At 41.6% G+C, this 24493-nt stretch overlaps 1 protein-coding gene across 2 annotated transcripts in view; it reads left to right on the forward strand.

Annotated features, from left to right (window-relative positions):
* akap12b (A kinase (PRKA) anchor protein 12b) overlaps positions 1–24493 on the forward strand; it is a 47473-nt gene that overhangs the window by 19310 nt on the left and 3670 nt on the right. Inside the window, exons 2-3 of one of the 2 annotated variants that reach the window (XM_042390675.1) lie at positions 3163–3238; positions 19658–24070. In XM_042390675.1, the coding sequence (XP_042246609.1) occupies positions 3163–3238; positions 19658–24066 (4485 nt within the window). In that variant the 3' untranslated portion in view covers positions 24067–24070. Of the gene's footprint in view, positions 1–3162; positions 3239–15189; positions 15462–19657; positions 24071–24493 lie in introns of those variants that run through there. The other variant, XM_042390677.1, reaches the window with a different exon arrangement.

Genomic DNA, 24493 nt, shown 5'->3' on the forward strand with positions numbered 1-24493 from the left:
ATGATAAACTGAAACTGGAATTCTTATAATATCAACAGCAGCCTTCAGTCATTTCTACATGGGTGGGATATAAGAGCGTTTTCGATTTTAGAGCAAAATTATCCTCTTTACTCACTTGATTACGCAAGAGCTGCTTAACACAAATATTTATGACTCTCTCTCAAAAAGAAATATGTGTTTTAAAAATGGTAAAAAGTTCAGCAGAATTAATATTTAATTATTCTATATAACCAGGAAATGACTCTGACAGTCCAAATCTTCCTGTCACGGCTATAACAGGACATATTTACACTTGCTATGATGAGAATGTAGCAGCAGCATTATTTCAGATTCACACACAGAGGAGTGGCTTTTTTATGAGGGTGAGAAGAGGTTGATGAGGTAACTTAAGGGCAGAGGTGGTCAAGGGGTGATAATTTTGGGGAGGTGGACTGAAAGAAAAGGGGGTAGAGTCAGGTGTTGGGGGGGTGGGGGGGGGTCTGTGGCAAGGAATGCTGGGAATGCCAGTCATGAGGTAGACCAGGGCAGGGCGGGTGGCTGCAGGTCTTGGAGGTCAGCTGATGGCTCATAACACCAAATCTGATCAGAGGTCGTGAAGGCTTTAAAGGGACAAAAATGATCATCATCTGTGTGAAAGCATTTGAACCATGACGCTTTTTATGTGTGTGAGTGTTAATTACTCCAATATGTTTGACTTCAGATATTCTTAATTTCTTATGAGTAATAGATAAGTATTCCGATATCCAGTCACATCTGGTAAATTGAAGTCATTTCCACATTTTTCCACAGTGCATTTCACGATCTGGAGCAATATTTGAATCAGCAGGGCAGCACATTCCTAGGAAATGGCTACCAGTATTCTTAATTTCATCCTTTTCTTTATATTTCAAGCCTTGTCTGGAGAAAGTACAGTCTAGACAAGCTGTATGCACTCTTTCTATGACAAGGTTGTCAATTTTTCTATGAAGTTTGGAGAGGAGGAGGAGAATACTTGACCGGGAGCGAACAGGAGTAAAGTGCATGATTGTTTTATGATGTGCAGTAAATATGTTTTGAGAGAAATTCTGATCACAATGTGATCTAGGCCACCTCGCTAAGTGGTTTGGCAAAAAAATTTGATATTTGGTGCCTCCAAGAAATGACTGACACAGGTTGTTGAATGGCAATATAGCTGTGCAGCTAGTGCAGGAGCTTATTTTAGATTTTTTTTATGTATCTAGACTAATGCAGCCACGTGTCACGGGATAGTAGAAGTTGCTTTGAAGTGACAAGTAATTGTTTTCATATTTGTAGATTCCCACGACCTGTTGAATGTACTGATTGTTCATTTGGTGTTTCTGCATGTCAAGGTTTTATGTTGGATGGAATCTGTGTCTTTATTTGCTCGTTTTTTTTAGTTGAATATTTACATAGTAACCAGCAACTATTTTGATTATCGCCATTGAATATTTTGTTGTCTCAGCTCGTTAAATGTGAGGATTTCCTGTTTTTCTCTGTTTCTTATCAGGGTAAATTGAATACATTTGGGTTTTGGACTGTTGGTGGGAGACAAAACAAAATATTTGAAGACGTCACCTTGTGCTCAGAAAATATGAAGGATGTTTTTTACTGTTTTCATAGACTAAACAATTAATTAGAAAAGTAATTCACAGATCAAATGATAGAAAAAATAATATTCACTGGTCAAACTGTTAAAACTGAACACTATAGGACCAAAAAAAATATGGTAGGAAATGTTCTTGATTGTATTTATAACTTCAGCTTGATAATTTGGATTAAAATTTAATAAATGTAAACTCTCTAAACGTTTATTCAGTCCTCACAAGTAGCTACAACACCATGTAGGTCCCTCCTCCTACCCTCCAACCTGCTCTCTTTTTTCTTTTTCCCATCTTTGAGTACGTCCCTGCACCTTGTCCCCAGCAGAGTGTCTCCTCTGTGGTGTCATTTTCCAGGGCTTTCCTGGAGGACTTTGGGCTGCTAGGAATGGAGCCATTAGTTAGATTAGCAGCTCTGTGGGGAGGCTCTGGTTCCCTCTCCCCTGGTCGGGACAGACAAAGCTCTGGCCTGCCTGCCATTGTACAGCTGTCAGTTGAAGCTGCCAGAAAAAAAACTCTTTCAGGTCTCAGATCCACTGATAAGGGTGCTGTGAGTCCGGCTGTGTCTTGTTAACTTGTTAGCACACTTGTAGTATGTTCATAATGAAAAATGACTGTGAAATTGCACTTTTGGCCTTCTCTTGTATCATCAATATTCCTGGAATATTCATTTTTGCTGGTACATCTCTCTACAGTTTGTAGGATTATTGAAGCTCAATAATTAGCTAAATTTATATGAATTTAATGAGGTGTTGTGAATGTGATCTTAGCTGATGTTATCCATCTTTGGTCCTTGCCATGATCTTTTCATCTTTTAACGATCATTTACACCACCTGATAAGAAGACTGATTTTACGGACATGTAACGTGGTGACAGCACACACACCATTTAAGGATCTAACAGCATCCTGGCAGGCTGATTCACTGATCATAAAACCTGATGTGTGTGAGATAAAAGCGTTTATTAGCTCATTCAGTGTATGGTGGTGAGTGATGATAAGCTGTAGTAGGAGAGAATAGGTGTTTTTGCAGTTTTTAGTCCCTTAGTGAAGCTATATTTACTCATCTTGAATGCCTAAAAGGGATAGTTTGACATTTCCTGTCGAAGAGGGAGATGACAATATTCATAACACTCTCGAAACTGCCAAAATTCACTGGTTTCCTGGAAAGACTCAAGAAAAGTCACTGCGCATAGCTAAGAAATAGCCCTTACTTTACGTTTTTTACACTGTGGTTTTTGTACAGATTAAACAAACATGATAAAGTCCATTACTGAGTTTTAGAACAGCTAGTAATTATTGATTTTGCAACGTAGCCAGGCTAACTGTTTTCACCTGCTCCCAGTCTTTATGCTATGCTAAGCAAGAGTGATATCAATCTTCTCATTTTACTCTCAGCAAGAGAGTAAATAAGATTATTTCCCTAAATGTCAAACTATTCCTGTAAAGGAAAGGAAAAAATGTGATCACCAATGTGACCCTGCATATGCTAATGCAATTAAAAAAATTTTATTAAAAAAATACCTCTCGACTCAGAGTGTCTCTTCTTTCTGTCTCTTTCTCAGGCTCTACAGAAGAATGGACAAATCTCCAGTACGACCAGCCTGAATGGACACTCTGAGGACAACACACTGGCAGAAGGTGTGTGTATTTGTGTGTGTGTGTGTGTGTGTGTGTGTGCGTGTGTGTGTGTGTTGCCCATGCTGTTTATTTACAGTGTGTGGTTTTGGGTGCTGTTCCTGTGGTTGTTGAGGTAAGTAGTGGTGATGTTTGTGTGTGTTTGTGTCTGGGATTTTGTACTGTTTCTTCAGCGGTGGCAGGAGGTAAGCTTGTTTGTGTGGTGTCAGTTTTCAGTGTGTGTGTGTGTGTGTGTGTGTGTGTGTGTGTGTGTGTGTGTGTGTGTGCAAATTCTTATCTGCAGATGTCTTCATGGCTCTGCGAGATCTACTTGATCCTAAAGTAATCCCTTTGTCAACACATGAGGGACACCTACCTGCAGCTTTTCACATAGGAGCCACACACACACTCCCACCCACACACACCCACATACCCAACATACTGTTTCTCTTTCTGGTCCTTGCTATTCCGTAACCTGTCAAGTGATTGCTGCTTGTAAATGTCAACACCTGTTCTGTAAATTTGGACATGGTCTTAGTGTGTGTGATGCTGCACTTCAGGGCAGATGCAAGAAGATTTTGAGCTCACCCTTGTGTGCAAGCAGCTGCAGAAATATCAGCTTGAATCTGTCTTAAAACTAAATATATTCTAGATTTTTGTAAATATGTCTCTCACTGAACCTCCAACGCCTCTGCACAGAGTCTTGGATATTCATATTTTTGTCGTAGAAGCTAATGAACACAGAAGTAGGTCTCATTTGTCTCTTTGTATAATAGACTAGTCAAAACATTGTCCTTATAAAGTGCAAATATTTAAAGGAGACCATCTGTGGTCCTGTGGAAGATACTCAGTGGACACTATGAACATTTTTAATGAGTAATCTGAGATAATCATTAACCTGTAATAAATTAGGTAAAAATGTATTTCCACTTAAATTAACATGTGCCCCAGTCTGCTCTGTCTATCTCCAAAGCTGCGTTTGTTTATTTTCTTTGCCATTTCTATCATGTCTCCCTCAATCTGGGAGGGCTACAGGGGCGTGTACACCCTCCCTAAATATTTAGCAGGTCGTGACCCGGGCCCCCGCACAAAGCAACCTGCGCACTTCATAATATGGTATGGCCCAGGGGAAGGAGAAACCCTATACTACTTAAAACACAGAGATATGCATACCACTCTGTCAAATAACCTATTTAATAAGCTATTTAATGAAGCGATTCTGTCCATTTATAGAGTAACCTGATACCCTCTTCAGAGCAGAGATACAGAGTGTATGAGATGATGTGGCATGTAGACTGGTACAGAGTAATTTGGTTGTTGAAATAGATGCTTATATGAACATATACTATAAGTTAATTAGCTCTGTGGAGAAATATATGACAGAAGGAGAAGGGAACAATATATGTTTTTATTAAAATGACAACTAATATCACCACTACAGCATGACTGATAGATTTCTAAGGCTGATACCAATTTTGATATTTGAGAGTTAAAAAAAACAGCTTTTATGTGTATATGAGAGACACTTTCTATGCATTCTACTCTCAATGCAGGTTTTCAGGCCAAAGTGATATATCATGTGTTTGTGCTTACAAGCCCACAACATCTGATTCTTGTTGAAAAATGTAATTTCACTATAATTTCCACCTGTTCTGATGCTTCTTATTTTAAATGAATATGCAGTGGCCTAGCTCACCACGTTTGGTGTGGTTTTACTTTTCATAAGTGGCCCCAAGAGGCAGTTCTGCTCCTTAAACCCCTTATGTGACCAAAATGGTCCAAAATAATTAACCTGATCTGAAATGGACCCATGATGAGAACCTACCCAAACTGAGGTAGAGGCACACCTGTGGTTTAGGGGTTAAGATGCTAACCATGAACCACAGCACAGGACCTTTGTTGCATCTTTCTCTCCCTCATTTCCTGTCATGTCTCTTTCTACTGTAAATGCCCCAACAAAAACATCAAAATGTGGTCCAGACAGACACTTATAGAGAGAGAAAACACCAGCATTGGCAGTAACATGATGCTCCACCAGTTAACAATCAGCCACGGTTGAAAAGAGTAGCAATACAAGTCTCATAATATACACTTCTCACCCTCCATTCTGCCTCAAAAATTATTTTTTCCTGTGATGATTATGACAAACCACATGATCAGAGCTGATGGTGGGTCCACTGAGATCTTTTTGATTATTACACATATAGACACACAGACTTGAGGGATCCTACTCAACCGTGTTGGGCTGAATAAAGCTTGGACCTGAACCGACTTGAGTCCTGGGTCAGGTCTCAAATACTGTGCCCATTAGTGAAGACCTCCAGTTTAAATTTTCCAACCAGGCAAACAAACCTGCTGACTGATATTGCTATCATAGAGCTTTCACAACCAGGGCAAAAACAGGAGATGGACAACAGAAAATAAATGAAGTTGTATAAGATCTTCAAGGCCACAGATTGAAATGCAGGGGAGTGAAAGGAAGGGAGATACACAATGGAGGAGGGAGAGAGAAAGAGAGAAGATATGGGAATGAAAGGTATGGGGGGGGGGTTCACATCCCGGTACTGCTCTACCTCTAGTACAGCCTGATAAAGACAGCAACGCTTTGCAGGAGTCAGGAAGGGAAGAGGAATCTCTCTGATAACGACGAAAAATAACAAAGGACAGGCTGCACATCAAAGGACTGACGCAAGAGCAAAAACACACACATGCAAGCACACTCATACGCAAACACACAATCATAATATATCTCTATCAGGTATACCAGAGTGTTTACAGTTTCAGGACCAACATGGTGAAACACCACACCCAAAACGCGTCACACACCAGACTGGATAACATGATGACTGGCAACCAAAGCAATGCAACACCAAACTGAATTTATGTGTTAAAAAGCAGTATCTGTTGACTTGGTGCACACTTTTTCACTTTTTTCAGTGGTGGGGATTGGAAACACTCATAATATGGAACCATACAGCAGAATTTAATGGGGATTTTTACTGTTAAAGTCAATCAGCCTAATTATAGTTTGACTGAATGTATGTAAGCAAAGAGCAGGTGTATATGCTACAGGAAAAATATTTTACTCTGTTATCTGTCAAAGAATGTTTAATCAAATAAAATATTTGTTTAAAATGTTATCAAAGTATGAGGATGTTGTGATGTTACATTCTCCAGTCAGTAGTCGACCCCCTTTATGAACACAAACACTGAACCTGCTGGTTCACACGAGGTCACTGTGCCCAGCAAAGGTTGTATTTTGTGTTATGAGGCAACTCTTGAAAATGCTTGACAGGTTGTCCAGATAAATAAGAAGTCAGAAGTCCAAATTCAGAGTTGCTTTGTTTGGATTTTTGTGTTGTGGGTCTTTTAGAGAGGAAGGCTTCTCTCCTTCTGTGTACAAATACTGGGATTTCATCTTTGGAGGCCTTCATTTATGTATGAAACATAGAAAAATATTTTTTAAGTCTGTTTTAACTTGCTTGTGGTGCCAGATGGGCTGAAAAAGCACAGATAGGAAGCCTGAGGCTTACTAATGCAGAGTTTTACACCAGGTTATTAGACAGAAAGGAACTCAATAAATAATACATGGGACCAGAGTTTTGATGGAGAGCTCAAAATGAGGGAGGCAAGGAAAGAGCTTTAGACGGTGCAGTAAAAAATAGATTAGGACAAAGAAAGGAAGACATCAGCTGCAGCCACCTACTGCATCAGCCAGGAACAAAATGCACCATTTCTTCAAATTTAATCAACATATTATTGCTTCATCTCTGTCAGAATATCACCCATCTCCCTCACTAGAGTTAATTTTGTGTGTAACAATAAAAATGTTTTAAGAAAGTAACTCATGTTTGTGTAGAGTCAGCTGTTGTTGTAGCTTTTCATCTGAACCTGCATATGTGTTTTGGTTGCTAGTTTTTGGGTGTGGGCGCATCGGTGCAGTGGGAGTCCAAAGAATGACATCATAGCTGATGTAATTCACTGGCTAGAGTCTTGCCTGTCCCTCCCAGATGGCTTGCAGGCTACAAAATAGGACAGATGTGGATTTCTGTGAGGCTTGAGAGGGAGAGAATACTGACAGTGTGAGTTTCGTGAGTGTGTGCAGCAGTTTGAGTTTATTTGTAGGAATTCTGGGCATCATTTATAGGTCAAATAATGCGTGTGCAACAGCAAACGGTTGCTTGATTTATACTAGTCGAGGGAGCAGTTAGGTGCGGTTCACCACATTAATCAGTTTTCTCTAAGTTGTTCGTCCAAGAGAAGAAAAGAGCATTTGCGTCACCCATTGTATTCTCCTAGTGCTGAAAACTTGATGTTTGATCAATACAAAATTATTAAACGAAAGATTTAATCGTCTTTTAATGGATATAAAATAAAAATTACAATTTGCAGATTCTAGCTCCTGCAGCATTTGTGTTTGGAGTGTTTCTCTACTTGATATCATCAGAAACTGGACCCATACAACAGCTTTTGACAGTTTAAAGACTAAACATTTGATCAATTAATGAAAAGATAATTTCTTTTAGAGCATCTCTCAACCTGAGCTGAGCTATTTATGAAAAGATTTCAGAGGCTCTAAAAGATCATTTGTAGATTAACTGGTAATGGAAATAAGTTGCAGCCCTACTGTTCTATGTAACAAAATGTGTCAAAAAGTAAGACAAGGTGTAAACTTTTACGAGGTGAAAGTTTAGCAGTGTGTGTGTGTGTGTGTGTGTGTGTTTGTGTGTGTGCGTGTGTGTGTGTGTGTGTGTTTGTGTGTGTGGCCATGGATCTGAGAGACGGAGGTGTTTGCATCGCCAAAACGTTCATCATGCATGTGGAAGCGACCTCTCCCTGCACTTAAGCTTTGTCTGATCTCCGCCAATAAAGCGTCATGCTGTACTGTCATCATAACGCAGACCAGCCGCTCGCTCGCCCCTGTTGGGTTTTTGCCCACTTTTACATTCCTACTGACAATGCTCATTACAGTCGATGTTTCTACTAAAGATGTTCTTGTGCATCTTTTTTCTACTGTACTCACACTACTGGGAGGAATTCTGCTGTCCTTGGCTTTTACTGTATTTGCGCAGACACTGAACCGTCAAAGTGCTGCAAGATGTCAGAGTGATTTCTCTTTCCTTTGAGGAGGGAAGTGATCCCAGAGGAAAGTGTTAGAGAGGCAGAGTTTTAGATTAGAGTGCTTGAAAGCCCCTCAGTCCCTCAAGATCCATCATTGTCCAGTCTGTAGTTCAATTATGTTCATCTGTGTTGCATGTTATATTGAGTCATTTGCTATGAAGGGTGGTGCTTTGAGGATATACTTCAGGGCAAGAGAGTATAATAGAGCTCTATTAGAAACCTGTCATTTGTCAATTACTGTCTCTGACAGACAGGATGCTTTTTTCCTCCTCTTCCTCAAATGCAATGTGCAGTTCTCAGTGTTGCTGGTAACTGAAGGCAACAGCAAAAAGCTCAACAACAATGTTTCAGCTGTCAAAATGAAGCTTCAGTAAGTTGTGATCGAATATACCATCAACATAAGCATGATCGGGTGATAACAAGCTTTTAAAAAATACAAACTGCTCAGCTGGAACCACCAAAATACTGTCAACCAGTTGTTCACTGTTCAGTCAGATGGTCTATTAAAAGACATCAGTAACACTCTCTTTGCCCTCACACATACCAAACATCTCCCAATCCCGACCGCCACGCCCTATCCACTTCATTATACTCATGTGCTGATTTTACTATAAGTTGCTTTGTGTTTTGTTCGCACAGAATTTGTCTGTTATAACTGTTATGTTTGAACAGAGTCATAAATCCAAACATAATTGTAGCTGCTGCTTGGTTGTGGTGTAACAAAACAAGCATAGCAGCTCAGTGAGGTCGTACCAGGCTCTGAAGTTCTATGAGGTGAATGCTAACATCCGCATGCTAATATTCACACAATGACAATGTTGACATGTAGATGTTAAACAGGTATAATCTTTACCATGTTCACTGTCTTAGTTTAGCATGTTAGCACGTATTTGCTAATTAGCACCAAGTATTACAGGAAAATACTGGACACATTTAAGTTTTGACCTGATGATGGCACTACATAAAAAAGTCAGTGGATCACAGTTATTACAATTCCTCCTGTGGGGATTAACGTCTATGTCAAATTTCATGGCAATCCATCCAGTAGTTGTTGACACATTTCACTTAAAACCACAAATATCAGCCTCATGGTGGAGCTAGAGAAAAAGTCAGAGGATCATCAAAGTTTGTAGGTTTCATCCTCTGGGCACCATGAATGTCTGTACAAAATTTAATGGCAATCCATTAAATAGTTGTTGAGATATTTCAGTTTGGAGAGGCAGGACTGACATCTTGGATTTAAGCGGTCCTGGCAGAATTGATATAAACTGGCTCACTTGTAGTGACAAAAGGATTTGGTTAAATATAAAAATGGACAAGAGTTTGCAGACAGTATCTAAATTTAACATCGCTCCCAGAATACTTACTTGCCTGTAGATGCTGCTAATTTTGGCAATTAAAGCAGTTTTGTTTGAACAATAAATAACTCAGAGCCACAGATGTGACTTAGTATGGATCACTGTGACCCAGACACAAAAGGAGAAGTTATTTTTTCCATAGTCTGACAGGTTTTTAGTTGTCATACCAGAGACAAATGGTCTCGATTGCTTGACACAAAATATCCTGTATCCAAAATGCACCATATCCAAAACATACACTATGTTTGTAAAGAGTACATCTCTGTCACAATCAAATCATTTGATATGACTGGACAGAAAGGCTCAGCGGTTTTCAAAGGATTGTCCTGAGTGCACAGGACCTAAAATTACAGTAATAAGGTCAAATTCATGATAGGCTCCCACCAGAGCTCTCAGACCCCCCAGGACCCACTCATCTCCGCAGGCTCTCCTCTCTCATCTTTCCCGGCATCAGGGAACCTAATCTCCCTCCTCAGCCCCTAACCTCCCCCAGGCACATGGAGGATTGAGAGAATAGAGCAGGAATGTGACTGACCCCTCCTTCTCCTCCTTCTTTAATAGCATTATGGCCCCTGTTACAATGCAGCAAGTATCCATACACTATAATAAGTCATTTTTACCATGCAATTAATGATAAAAATCTTTTTTAGATGAGTGCCAAGAATGTGTCAGTGAGGTGAGGGTTTTTCACTTGTATCCAATGCGAGAATTAAGTGTAATCTACTTGATGCTGGATACCTGATACTTCAGCGATCTGCAGACTTTTTTTTCTAGGAAAGTCCCAAAACAAGTAAAATTGTTGTGAAAACAAGTACAATTATCTCACTCTTTTGGCTGTTTTGAGAGAAATTAGATTAAAACACTCGGTTGAGATTAAATGACTTGTTAAGTTGAACAATTTCTCAGTGTGGATCAAGCACACGTTAATGGATTTCTGCCAAAACTTAATGTTAAGCAGAGCCATGCATAAGACTGAGGTAAGGAAGATGGATAAGCAGCCAAGACGAAGGATAAGATCAATTGTGAAGAGTATTGTTGGGCAAGTTCTCGTGCATACAGCTGGCTTGGGAGTGGGAACCCTCTCTTTTGGCTAACAGGTGAGATGAGCCAATTTTGGTGTTGAGCAACATTTTTATCAACAGCATATTTGGTTTTTTTAACCAGTTTCCCTTTCTCTCTTTACTATTTGGTACAACGCTACTATCTAGACTTTAAATACACACAATCAATTGAAACATTCATTTCAATGGGTCAAAACACACATCAAAGATCACCATGTGTAAATGTGGACCATTTACAAGGTCTTTTCAAGCTCCGGGAGGCCTCCTTTAGATCTTCCGCTTCCCCATTTTTACAATTCACCCTGTACTGGAAGACAAGATGATGCATAACAACAACTGGAATGCCAAATTGCCTGTGCAAATATTTCAGGAATGCAGAGAAAAGTGAAGACAAGTATAACAGATGGCAAGGCTGGCTAAACATACTCCTCTGGAAGAAATGCTGTTTTTCACCCAAATTTAAAAGCAGCCTTTTTGTTTTTGTTGTGATGCAGCTGTCTAACAAGCTGGTGGAAGCAAGACAACAGCAACAGAAGTGCGTGTGTTTGATTTTAAATTTAATTGTTGGCATTTGCGTGAAAGATCATATTGATTTTAATGAATCAACACTTTCTCTCTGTATGCGGAAAGCTGCAAACAAGATCCTTCATTGTTCACAATAACAGTAAACAAAAGATTGTCAGGAAATCTTAGACGTCATGACTACAGTGTTCGTCTCATCATGCTACATCACGTAATGTGAAAATAAAATCTTAGCGGAAAGGTGTTTGGACAGACTGTGCGGAGTCCAGAATGAAGTGTAACTCGAGGAAACGGGTGAAAGGAAGAGGAAATGGTGATGTCAAGAAATGACTGTGTTTCCTGTCCGACATTCTTATCCATCCCTCTGGCCCTCACACAAACAGGAGGAGGGGTGGGATGGAGGCTCAGGAGGATAGAGGAGAAAGTGTTGGAGTGGGAGAAGGATTAAAGAGGACTGGGGTGAGGATTCAGGTGATAAAATGAGAGCGTGAAAGGAGTAGAAAAAAGAATAAAAAGGAGAGAAAAAAGGAGAGGTATTGAATGAAGAATCTCTCTGATCTTGGGCAATTTCACACACACACACACACACACACACACACACACACACACGCACACGCACACACTCATGTCCTTCGTTTCCCTTTCCTCCAATTATTTCACCATCATCCTATCCAGTTCTTGGAATTCTCAGAGTAGGAGGCGGTCTTTTCTGTCCTGTCCGATGATGTCATGCACGTCTTTACAGGCTACAAAAAGCCCCTCCACCCAGCACCCCAACCCACCACCCGCCCCGTCCGCTCAAGACCCCTCCTCAAACATTCCTGAATGCAGGCACGTTTTCTGAGTTATCGAGATATGCGGGGCGTCAACCCCCCAGACTTGGCTGTATGTTATCCTGACTTAACTGCAGTTTGAATACAAAATACACTCCCATTTGTGCTGGGAAAGCAAAGAAGGAAGGAAAAACAATAAAATAATGTGACCTCTTAACATGCAGTTTTCCCCTTTTAGTTCCCTTCAAGTAGCTTTAAGGTTTGTGAAATGATCTTATTCCAATCTGTTAGTATGTCAACATGATTATAAAGTTGCACCATTCAAATAGAAATATTATAGATGTCTCATCCATTATTTTATAGACATTTACCCCAAATTCAGCCTGACATATTTGATGTTTTTTTGTTGTTTGTAAGTTTTGAGCTCCATTTGAATTTTAGTGCTATAATGATAAATAGATCCGTCGAGCAACAGAAAATAAATCTGCAACTACTTTGATTAATTATTTAAGTCATTTTTTAAGCAAAGGTTGTATAAATTCAGTGGTTCCACCTTTTCAAATGTGAAAACTTTATGGTTGTCTGCTATGATAGCAAACTGAACATTTTTGAGTTTTGGACAAAACAAGACATCTTAAGACATCATCGAGGGCTCTAAGAACTTTTTTTGCCATTAATTCTCTAGACCGAATGATCAGTTGAGTAAAAAATCTGTAGATTAGTCAATAATGAAGAGGATTGTTAGTTGCAACCTTACTCAAATTTAAAATAAAGTTCTAGTTGGTTCAAACAGTGTTTGGCTGCAGAGAATTAGTTTGTAATGACTGGGTCACTGACAGGTCTCTCTGGTTTAAGGGGTTAATCAAATTAGCACTTGGACCAAAAAAGATAACAGAGAAGAAAAACAAAACTTTCATGTGACACCAGTTTAATTTTATGTTTTTTTATGTCATGGTAATGAAGGAATGTGGTCGCTAGTGCCATGTGGAAGCTCTTTTTGTGTGTTTTTAAATAGTTTTTGAATGACAATCCAGACAGCAACATAGACACATTTTGTTGGTTTTGTTGTTTTCGTGTGATTTGTTGGTAATAATACAAAGATAAACCTCATCCTGTAACTCCAAGATGAACCATTGGAATTATTTACCGCAGTATGTCCCATAACAACTGAGTGTAGCCTGAAGCTGTGTGTGTGTGCCTAAATTAAAATCTCTCGGTATGTATGGAAGTCCAAGAATGTGACTGATGTGCATGAGTCATATGAAGGAAGTTGGGAGGGAAAAGGAAGATGAGGGCTGATCCAACGGAAGTACTCTCATCAAACTCTGAATTCCCATCCGTCTGATTCACTGTCCACTCAGCATAATGTACATAAAGTAGCGTGGACAAATAGTGTAGTGAAATATCTACTGCATGAGTCACTACTATAACAGAAAGCCTCACTGATGTGTCATGCAACAATTCTTAATGAATGATTAAGTGAATGACTCATTCATATATATGCCCATAGGATTTAACTCTTAACTTGCAGCTACTTATTAATGCATAGATAGAATAACATTATATAAGCAAGCATTTATCCGTAACTTTATAAAGATTAATGTTATTTAATGTCTTGAACTTTCTTCTGAAAATAATATTTCTCATTAGATTTGTGACTCTTCTCCCCTCGACTCCTCTTTTCTCGCTCTTGCCAGCTCTGATTAGAACCATGAAGCCTTCCATTCATGGGCACAGACCTTGGTATTCATGGCTCTCTCAATTCATCGAATCTGAAGAAACTCACAGGAAGTTGTGTTGAATAAAGTGAAAATGAGATGAGTTGTTTTTGCCCACGTTTTGTTCAACACTTATCTTGTTTTTGACCTGATTTGATTTGAAGTTGCTTTGTTAGTTCGTACTTTAGAAATGGGGGAAATAGCAAGTTCCAGCAAAGGTTTTAAGTAAGAAAAACACACAAAACTATTGTCTAAGCTGATAGTTTTACTCTTGTGTGCAATATTACCCCTGACTTCAATAATCTTGCAACAGGAGCTGATACTATCATTAAGGTTAGACATGTAATCAACATATTTCCTACTGTGTGAATACTGTGCCCACATTTTAAAGCATGCACATACACTCTTTGGGTGAAGGGGGGGCCTTTCAGACAGCACTTGATTACCGCTGTTATCATCCATTTGGGGGCATACTAGATGGAATTCACACATTCCTCTGGGACAATGCCGAAGTGTGACAGATCTGATTATGCTGGTATTTACCTGAGGATTTATCTGCATTCCTTCTAGTCTCCCCCCTCCTCAGACAAAAGCTGAATTAAATGCGTCTGTATTGGAGTAATTGAGAAGGGCCTATTAACATTCACAGGGGGGTCGTCGACAACTCGATGGCACCCCCGTTCACAGCTTAGTTTAGGCCCTTGGTATGAACTTTGCCCCAAACAAGGATGTTTTTAAAGTTTTGGGATTGTAGTCTAGGTTTGCCATTTTTACTTCAAATAATTGGGGTTGTGAACCCAAAAAAGCAGAAAAAAAACATAATATCCCAATAAAACCATGAAGTTTCCCTCTTGTTTGCCTCTGTCAACATTCCTCGGCATGACTGGTGACATAAGCCATGAGAGACATGGGAGAGCCTGGTTGCCTCCTGAAAGAGGAATTAGAGGGGTGAGAAGGTGGGGTGAGTGCTTGAGACTGTTTTCCAGTTGCTTTATTTAATAGTCTGTGAGAAACTGTCTTGCGAGGATGCACGTGGGCATTTAGTATCCAGAGAATGAGACTGTTGAGCGTCTTCCAAAGAAGCAACGTGTTTGAGTTTGTGTACACGTAACAGGGTGGGTGATGGGGGGGGTGTTATATGGAGTATGCACATGTACAGTTGTTGCAGTTTTTTGGAAGGGTGCTTCCTTCAAAGATCACATGACAAGCTCCAGTCAATCCTGGGTGGAAAGCTGTAAGTCTGAGGGAGGGTGAGTGGATAAGGAAGGGGGAGGAGGAGGGGGAAGGGAAGGGGTGGGGGTGGTGGGAGCTCATTCAGAACAGCTGAAGAATAGAGAGGGAGGTGGGAGGAAGAGGGAGGCAGGGGTGGTCCTAACATGACATGTATGTCAGTCTGTTGAAATGTGTGTGGGGCTCTCTTTTCTTCACATACTGAGCGAGAAGCGCTGGAAGAAAGAGAGACAGCTTCTGCCCTCAGATTGAGTTTACCAGTTAAGACGGAGCCAAAGAAGCAAACCTTATAGATTTTACTGAGTGTGCAGTGAAGTGAAGGGAAACAATACAAAGACTGAATAGGAGACATTTAAAAAAGTATTTTTTCATCATCTAAAATTTTGGTGTCTTATATTTTTGTAACTTTTTTGGAGAAAGTATTTTTGGACTTTTACCAATGCTTGGAACAATTACTCTAACAGGTAAGCACAATGATTCAATTTGGTTTTAGTTCAGTTTATGGTTCTCAGTCATTGCAAAATTTATTCAGCTTTGCTTAAAAAAACAAATATTGTGGCTGCTTTACTGTGCTTGTTAGGTTAAAACCTGATGTTTGATTTATTTTCATTGGATTTTTGTCATTTATTGAGGAGGATATGTTGGAAACCAAAGCACTGGTTTCTGCTTACATGAGTGTGTATCGCTGAAGGCATTGTTGTCCTGAGGGTGTGGTTAGTTAGCATTGTGGTTTGTAGTTGTCTCGGCACGGTCGAGTGATTTTATTGAATATAACTTTACTTTTGGCAACTTCACATCCTCAACATGAAAAAATTTAAATAATGTTTAACCACTGTAGATTTCTCATTTCATGAAATTCAAACTTTTATTTACTACAGTTTGTGAGCTCTAGTTATCATCAAGTGTTCATTCATGATTCTTGTGCATCACCAGTTGCTTTTGTAGAACAGTTGCGGTATTTCCTACAAAGCATCCTCTTTTCTATCCCCTTTTACAGCAGCTCTAATATAAATCTGATTATCTATCAAACCTTTCACAGCACTTTAACTACTACTGACTGACAAAGCGAATGAGTGCCCTGAACTCTGAAGTATATGTCCCATACTGCTTCCCAAACTTCTTGATGGGAAAAGAATTTCACACGGTGACAGCTGCCAGATAGAAATATATGAAGATGCATTTGCAGAAATATTTTCAAAGGCTGCTTTTAGCTCGTGTCACCATCTGAGCCACCTCCCAGCGCCCCATCATGTGAAGTATTTCATTAGATTAGAGTGAGATCCTAATTCCCAGTGGGGTTATTCAGTTTAGCCACAGAGAATCAGGAGGGAGGAGAGAGGGGCGTATGGAATTAATTACATGCCAAAACTGATTCTTCTTCAGGCCTTTATAACTGTGAGTGATGGGTCAAATGGAGCAGGTCTGGAATGTTTTGATTCCTCAGGTTTTGGTTTCTGTGCACATTGACTTCCAAAACATTGATTTTAATAGATAAACATTTGTTTTTTTAACATTTTGCAGCAAGATAATATGGTTTACTGTCACACCAGAGCTTGACTTGATGTTAATGAGATAAGGGAGAGGCAAATGGTGTAACTTGGGTGTTATTAGCGCTGCGACTGGTGATGTGTAGGGTCCCCTGGAGCCTCGGAGACACTCTGACCACACCTTTGATAAAGAGAGGGGGTGCTTGAAGGGGTCTTGGGCCCGTCTGTGTTGGGGGAGGGTGTTTGGGTGTGGGGGGTCTCCTTGGCCTCTTTTTTTAACTGACTTCTTTTGTTTAAAGGGCTTCTGCTCCAGATTATAGTAATTATAACAAGGATTTGCATATATTTGGGGAAAGTTTGTAAATAATGTCTAGAAAGAATAGCTGCCATTCAGCTTCCTGACCACCCCCTCGCCCTCTTTTCACATATACACCAACCCATAGTAGTTTGCCACAACAGAAAGATTATCGTTATCGTTAGTTTTTGGCCGCGGCGATGATGTTTAATATGAGAGCATCATCTTGCAACAGTTGCACATAAACAAAGCCCGTCTCCAGCAGGGAGAAGCATTTCAACTATGAACGAGTGTGTCTGTATCAGAGATGTGTAACACCCTCTAAAGTGAAGCCTCAGGGCAGAACACCCTCCCCCCTCTCCATTTCTTAACTGTCCCCTCCTCACCCCGTGTAGCCTCACCCCTCACACTCACATTCTTTCTAGTACAGTCGTTATTCAAAACACCCGCCCTCCTCTACACATTTACTCCTTACACCCCCCGCCCAAACCAACTCAAGTCTAGGGATGTTCACAGTTGTGTGCCCGTTAAGAAGAAAAAAAAGTTGGGCCGGAAAACAAAGATCAAAAAGACGAGAGAGATGCCAGTAGTCTGTTAAATCAACATGGTTCCTGTTTTATTATCCATGTAGATACACACGGCCTCGTCTGGCTCACTAACAGTCTGACCCCTCCCTCAAACACACACCGGAATTTCATTGAAAACAGCTTTGAGGGACAGTGATTTACTATTCAGACATAGCTGAGCTGACTTTGCTGAGCTAAATTTGCATCAATGAGTAAAATGATTAGTTTCATATTAGGTTAACGTTTCTTTGCTGACTTTTGTTACATGATCCATCTTGTCCTCTTCTGGTCTTGGTTAACAACAGTGTGATTGGACAACAAGCCTGAAAATAACACCTATGTGAGAGAGACTCCACTACCATGTGACACTCATGTATTTTTATAAATTGGCCGGGCATGTCTTTATTCATGTTTATGTAAATTTGGTGAAGTCAGCAAACTCCAAATTTCCATAACTTGAATAAAGGTATGCCTGAGCAATTTATAAAAATACAATTTATAACCCCCCTGCCCCCTCCTTTATTTTCAGAGGCCAGCGTGGGTTAGAGGGCTATTGTGTTTGCACGAGTGTGTGCCTTGGGAAGGGGGTGGGTCCCCATCCATCCTGCTGTGGTGGAATTTGGGTCAAGGGGATTGGGACGTATTTTAAGGAGGGGTAGTAGAGGCCTGTATTGTTTGATTTGAATCTTACACGGCCACAGTCGAGACACAGTTTAACTGAAAAACATATAAACATTCCCATAGAATTTATCTTCAGATTATGTTTAGAGCATCCTAAAATAATTTCCCCCAAACATACAGCAAACAGCATAGCTCACATTCCTTTCAAGTCAAATGCATACATGAGATTTGGGTGTGCCCTCACTCACAACATTAGTGTATGAAAGCACTTTATTGTGTTTTATAAGTTTCGTGTTAAATACTGCAATATTTGGTTAATGGTGTTACCTAATTTCCTGCAGGTAAATGTTTAAATAACAGTTTTTCTATTTGAAGGCTAAGATAGCCGAGGAATGCAGCGCCACTGAGTGAAGCTTCTTGTCTATAATTTAGGAAAAGGATGTGGACGGATTGTGGGCACACAGTTTTACATTTTTGTGTGAGACAAAAACATCTTATATAGATATTGACATTCATTTACATACTGAATGTGAATTCACATTTCACATCAGATATCACACTGACAGTAGGAATTGGGAAATGCCATGTTGTTTCACATTTTCCTCACAGTTGTTTGTGTTCTGAATTAATTACTTATTTTGTAGTTTATAGCTTCATAGTATTTGAACGTGTGCTTTGCAGAAAGAGGTGACGAGAGGGTGGTAGTTCCTACAGTGTACATGCTTTAAGGAGTGTGTATGTGTCTTTATGTTTCCCAGAGTGTGTAATCAGGTAAGCTGATATCTAGGCATTAAAGAGCTGGGAATTTGTTTTGAGAGTCCAGGAGTATCAGATGTGAGGTTTTCCAGACTGTAGTGAGATCTAAGAGGAGAAAAAAAAGAAGAAAAGCTTCAGACACTGGCAGGCCATCATCCCCCTACGCCTTCCTCTGTCAAAACACAGACAGACATGGCAAGCCGGTCTGATATGCATTTGTGTGTTGCAGTCTCTTATCTCAGATGCTAATATACCATTTATCTTACTTTTGTATAACTACCAGTGGATTACTCATAGTAATGGAACAAAGTGATCCAGCTTAACCATAAAAAAAATTAGAAGTAGTTCAGGCAAAGCACCACTCCAAGGTTGTGCTGTGTGTCTGCCTGCAGTGTGCTTTAGGAGAGTAATCCATGAATTGGCAACAGTATTACTCTCATTGTGCAACCTTTTCTATGAAGTGGCCTTCAGGGGTTGCTGTTTTATTTGTGTCTGTGCCTAAACTTTTCTTTCTTTGGCGTGTTTACATAGCAACGGATTAGCTCGACCAAACTGCAATCTGATTTTAATTAAGTATTCATATGCTTGATAAAATCAACTCAGGGGGTCAGGGTCTCTACAAATACTTTTTTTTTTTTACAACATTTCTGATTATCTGCAGATGGCAATGAGTCTTGAATCAATAATGTAAAACTTTTTTTTTTTTGGAGTTATGCAATATGTATATTTATTGAACACAGGGATTTAAGCTGCCTGGGCCAGTGTTTTGATTCCTCATCATTACCTTAGGTTGTTAAATTGAAGGTTAACAGACTGTAGCTCTGGTCACAGCATTTTTAAAAAAATATCATAGGAATGTTTTTGGTGATCTATCTCCTTTCACAGTAGGAAGCAGTAAACCTGAGTGAAAGTTCCTTCTTTTCTTGTCATTTCAGTTGGCCAACCAGATGGTGTGTCTGTAGCTCAGAAGGAGGAGGCTCCTGAGACTATGGACACCATCCAGGATGAAGTGGCTCCTCAAGTGAATGGCGAGAAAGTGGAGAAAGAGTCTCCTGATGCCAATGACATCTCCGTTGTTGAGGAGAAGGCAGCGGAGGAGAAACCTGATGATGCCAGCGAAGTGGGCTTCAAGAAGATCTTCCGTTTTGTGGGCTTTAAGTTCACACTGAAGAAGGACAGAAGTGAGGAGAAAGATCCTGTGAAGCTACTGACAGTCAAAGATAAAGAAGGAGAGGAGGTCAGTGCAACTGATGAACCTGCAAAGGAGAAGGAGGAGGAAGCTGCCACTGCTGAGGAGAAGAGCACGACTGAAGAAAAGGAGGCTAACACAGAGGCATCTACTGCTGAGGCTGAAGTCAGTAAAGATACTGATAAGGCTGAAACCACTGATGTCTCAGGTGACAACATTGCAGCTGAAACTACTGATGAAGCAGTCAAGGAGGAAGGAGCTGAGAAGGAAGGTGAGATGAGTCCACCATCCCAGGAGAACACTGTGTCCTCCTTCAGGAAGTTCTTCAGCGGAGGACTCTTCTCTAACCTGCGAAAGAAAGCCAGCATCAAGAAGACAAAAGAAGAGGAAGACAAGGAGGCAGCTGTTGAGGAGGAGACAGCCAAGACAGAAGAAACTGCTGCTGTTGTGGAAGATAAGGAGGAGAAGGTTGAAGCAGAGCAAGAAACAAAGGAGGAGGCACCAGTGACTCCAGAGGAAGAAAAATCAGAGCCCAAGGAAGAGGCACCAGCTACTCCTGAGGAAGCAAAATCAGAGCCAACCCCAGAGCCTGAGGCCACTAGTGAAACTCCTGCTCCTACAGAAACTACTACTGATGAGGTCAAACAAGACGAGGAGAAGACACTACCTAGTGTGGAAGAGGAAAAAGCTCCAGCAGAGGTGACATCTGAGGCTGAGCTGCTATCATCACAGGAGAAGGTGAAGCCCCAGGGAAGCCCACTGAAAAAGCTTTTCACTGGAGCTGGCTTGAAGAAACTCTCCACTAAGAAACAGAAGAACAAGAAAGATACTGAGACCAAGTTGACTGAGTCTGGGGAGCAGGCGTCTGAGCAACTTCAATCCTCCACTGAGTCAGCAGAGGCTCCAAAAACTGACAGTGGGCCCTCATCTCCAGAGGAGTCAGGAGAGCATGTTCTGGCTGTGGAGGTGAGCCAGCTGGAGTCCAGCCAAGAGACTGATGGTGAAGTTACCTCTGATGGAGAGAAGAAAAAAGACGGCATCATTGCCTGGTCCTCCTTCAAGAAGCTAGTGACGCCTAAGAAGCGTGTAAAAAGGTCTTCTGAGAGTGAAGATGAAGCCACAGGTGAGAAACCAGCAAAGTCAGCCACCTTGTCCTCTTCTGAGAGCACTGCATTAGCAGATAAGAGCGTTGAGGAGGAGGTGAAGGAGGATAAGCCCTCTGAGGAAGAGCCAAAGACTGAAACCACTGAGAAATTGGTCAGCAGCAATGAGGAGCCCAAAAAGAAAATGGACACCTCTGTGTCCTGGGAGGCTCTGATGTGTATGGGTGGACCCAAAAAGAGGACTAGAAGGACCTCTGATTCTGATGATGAGGAGACCAAGATTGAAGAGGATGCTCCAGAAGCAGCAGCAGCAGCAGCAGCAGCAGAAGAAGAAGAGCAGGAGGGCAAAGCTGAGGTTGCTCTCGTTACCTCCCAAAACACTGAGAGTGAAGGTGAAGTTGCTTCCTCCCCTGAACCTTTAAATAGCCCCCCTGAGAGAGAGTCAGCTTGGGACACACTGAAACGCATAGTTATGTCAAAGAAGGTCAAAGCTGAGGAAAAGGCTGAGGAGAGCGCAGAACACGTCCAGTCAGACAGTGAAGCACCCAAAGATGACTCGTCATTCTCTTTGAGAAAGTTCTTCCCAGGACGCAGGAAGAAGAAGTCTGACAAACAAGCCTCCACTGAACAGGGCTCAGGTGAGGAGGACTCTGACACTCCAGCAGTGGTTCCTCTTTCAGAGTATGACGAACAAGTTCAAGATACACAGGAGGAACCAGCAGAGTCAGCTACAGTCCAAATCAAAGTGTCTGCTGAAGATAGATCCCCTTCATGGATCCCAGCCATCATGGAAGATATTGATGACAACCATGATCAGCAGCTGAGTGACATTCCAGAGGAAGCAGAGAACGCTGCCACACCAAAGTCTGTTGACACTGACGTGGCAGATGATGAATCTGAAGACCAGGCTATTCTGTCTCCTAAAGCTGCAGGACGCACAGGGCGCAGACTGTCCACAGCTGAGGTGAAACCTGTTGCTCAAGCTCCACCTGCAGAAACCACCCCTGTTCCTCAGGGACCCAAGTCAGAAAGTGCAAAGGAGGTCGTGGAGGGTATTGAGGCCCAAATCAATGAAATTCCAGTCAAGACATCTGTGACTGTTGAAGATGTGCCAGTAGAGGTAGCCACTGAAAAAATTGAGTATGAACCACCAACTGAGAGTGCTGAATCCAAGACAAATACCATCCTGGAGCCACACTCTAGTGGCGAGGCCATGGCTATCTGCACTGGCCTAGGAACCAAGGAGATTGCCAAAGTAGCTCTGGAGAAACCTGCAATGCCCATCAGAGAGTGTGTGGCTGTAATCCGTGATGGTTTAAGTACAGAGGTGTCAATTGAAGAAAAGGAGGCAAAGATTGAGGAAGCCAATCTTGCAGAAGATTTGGTGCTCAAGGCCCAAGTGCACCAAGTAGAAACCACTCTGCTTGAGCATGCTGTTGAAAATTCATTGAGTGAAATGGCAGACATTCAAGCCGCCACTGAGAGCTATGAACCCGACATTGAGAAGGTTGGAATCATCAGCACTGTTCTGGAGGAGTCTGAAGTGGTTCAGCCCACGACCATGACTGAGAACTCTCCTAAAGCTGTAGTAGTCAATCCCATTACACCAACATCTGAAACTGCTGTCTGCATCCAGAGTGTAGAAGTCACTGAGCAAACTGTGGAAACCAAGGAAGTGGAAATGGAAATGGAGCAACTTGCTGCCACTGAAGAAATGACCCCTGTAAAAGAAATAGTTCAAGTTGTGACTAATGAGATATCATCCGCCATATGTGATGCCACAAAGAACACCGGCACCAAGGAGACCGAGCCAGCCATTCCTGTAGTTTTACTAAGTGAGGAGATTCCTGTTATCACAGAAACAGTGGTCCTTGTCGCCCCGAGCAGTGTGGAGCCTGACCAAGTGGCAACCTCCGACGTGGTGGTCATGGAAAATGCATCAGTGTCAGAGCCAGTCGGTGATGAGCCAATCCAGGTGCAGGAAACCAAGGAGGAGGAAACAGTCGTAGAGTCTGTGGAGGCCACTACCATTGAAACACCAGAGACAGAGATCCATGCTGTCATTGAGCAGACCAGCGAGAAGATGGTGGATATCGAAGATGACGTGCAGCAGGCCAGTCAAATTGAGGCCCAGAGCATGGTCATTGCCCAGACGGTCATTCTGGATGCCGTGGACAAAGTTTCAGAAGATGCACCTGAACCCAAAAAGCCAGCCACCCCAACTACCACCATCCCAGCACCAGTCCAGGCAGTAGCAACCACAGAGAAAGAGATTGAGATCCCAGCAGAGACCCCTATTATCACTGACACCCCTGTTGCTGTCGTCTGCGAAAAACCAGCACCTAAGTCACCACAGCCACTGCACGTTGCCATGGAAGTCATTGACACAATCCCAATAGAGGTCACAGAGAGCCTTGGTGCCTCTGTAGAGGAGGAGAAAAAATCAGAGGAAGGGTTGAAGAAAGCTGTGGAGGTAAAAGTAAGTGAAGAAATCGTCATAGTGGAAGAAGTTTTAGAGATAAAGGCAGATAGTCCAACAGATGAAGCTCTTGAAGAGGTCAAGGAGGAGCCAAGCAAGGAAACAGCAGAAGTACAAGAAGCAGCTGAGGAAGTGAAACCACAATCAGAGGAAACCAAGTCCGCCCCTTCAGAGGAGGACAAGGAGAACGTGACTGAGAGCCACGCGCCAGTCCAGATGGTTCTGCAGATAGCACAGGTGGTTGAGGAACTGACAGTAGAAGAGGAGGCCGTGGTAGAGTTTGACAGCAACGGTCCTGTGGGCGCTGAAGACACTGATGTTAAAGATGAGAAACCTGAAAGTGAAAAACAAGAGTCAGAAAGTCTCTCGACGCAGTCAGAAGAACCTGAAATGACAGCTTCTGCAGAGGTCGCCACTCCCAGCCAAGTGACAGAGGCAGCAGCCAGCCAGCCAGAGACAGAGAAATCACCATCGGGAAAGTGTGCAGAGGTGATGGCGCAGGTGATCGAAGTGATTGAGGAGGCTGTGAAGGAGATTGAGCCTGTGTCCACAGAGATCACAGCAGCATCATGAGCAGGTGAGACTGATCTTACAATATTGATACATGTATTATACAGTAACAAATCAAAACGTACATGATCAAAATAATCAGAAGTGTTCTGAACAGGGATTATTTTAAAACGGTGATGGATTGAAGAATGAAAAAAATAGTTATTTTCAGAATTCCTTTGTTGGCCTATCAAACAATCTTCTCATAGTGGCTTTTTTGAAACATCAATGGGCCCTACTTTTATTAGGGAGTAGGGGAGGGGATTTGCCCACTGACCAGATGAAAAAGCTTTTGTTCAGGCTATGAGTAACCAGGGGACCTTTGATATCAAAGCAGGAATGCCGCTGTTGACCCCTTCTTTGTAGGCCAGGGTCTTAAAGGGAAGCGGTGTGTGAGGGGCAGATGAACTTGTGCTGAAAGACTGATTATGATTCCTCCACTCCCTCCTCC

Source organism: Thunnus maccoyii, chromosome 17, assembly GCF_910596095.1.
Source record: "Thunnus maccoyii chromosome 17, fThuMac1.1, whole genome shotgun sequence".
NCBI classification, from domain to species: Eukaryota; Metazoa; Chordata; class Actinopteri; order Scombriformes; family Scombridae; genus Thunnus; species Thunnus maccoyii.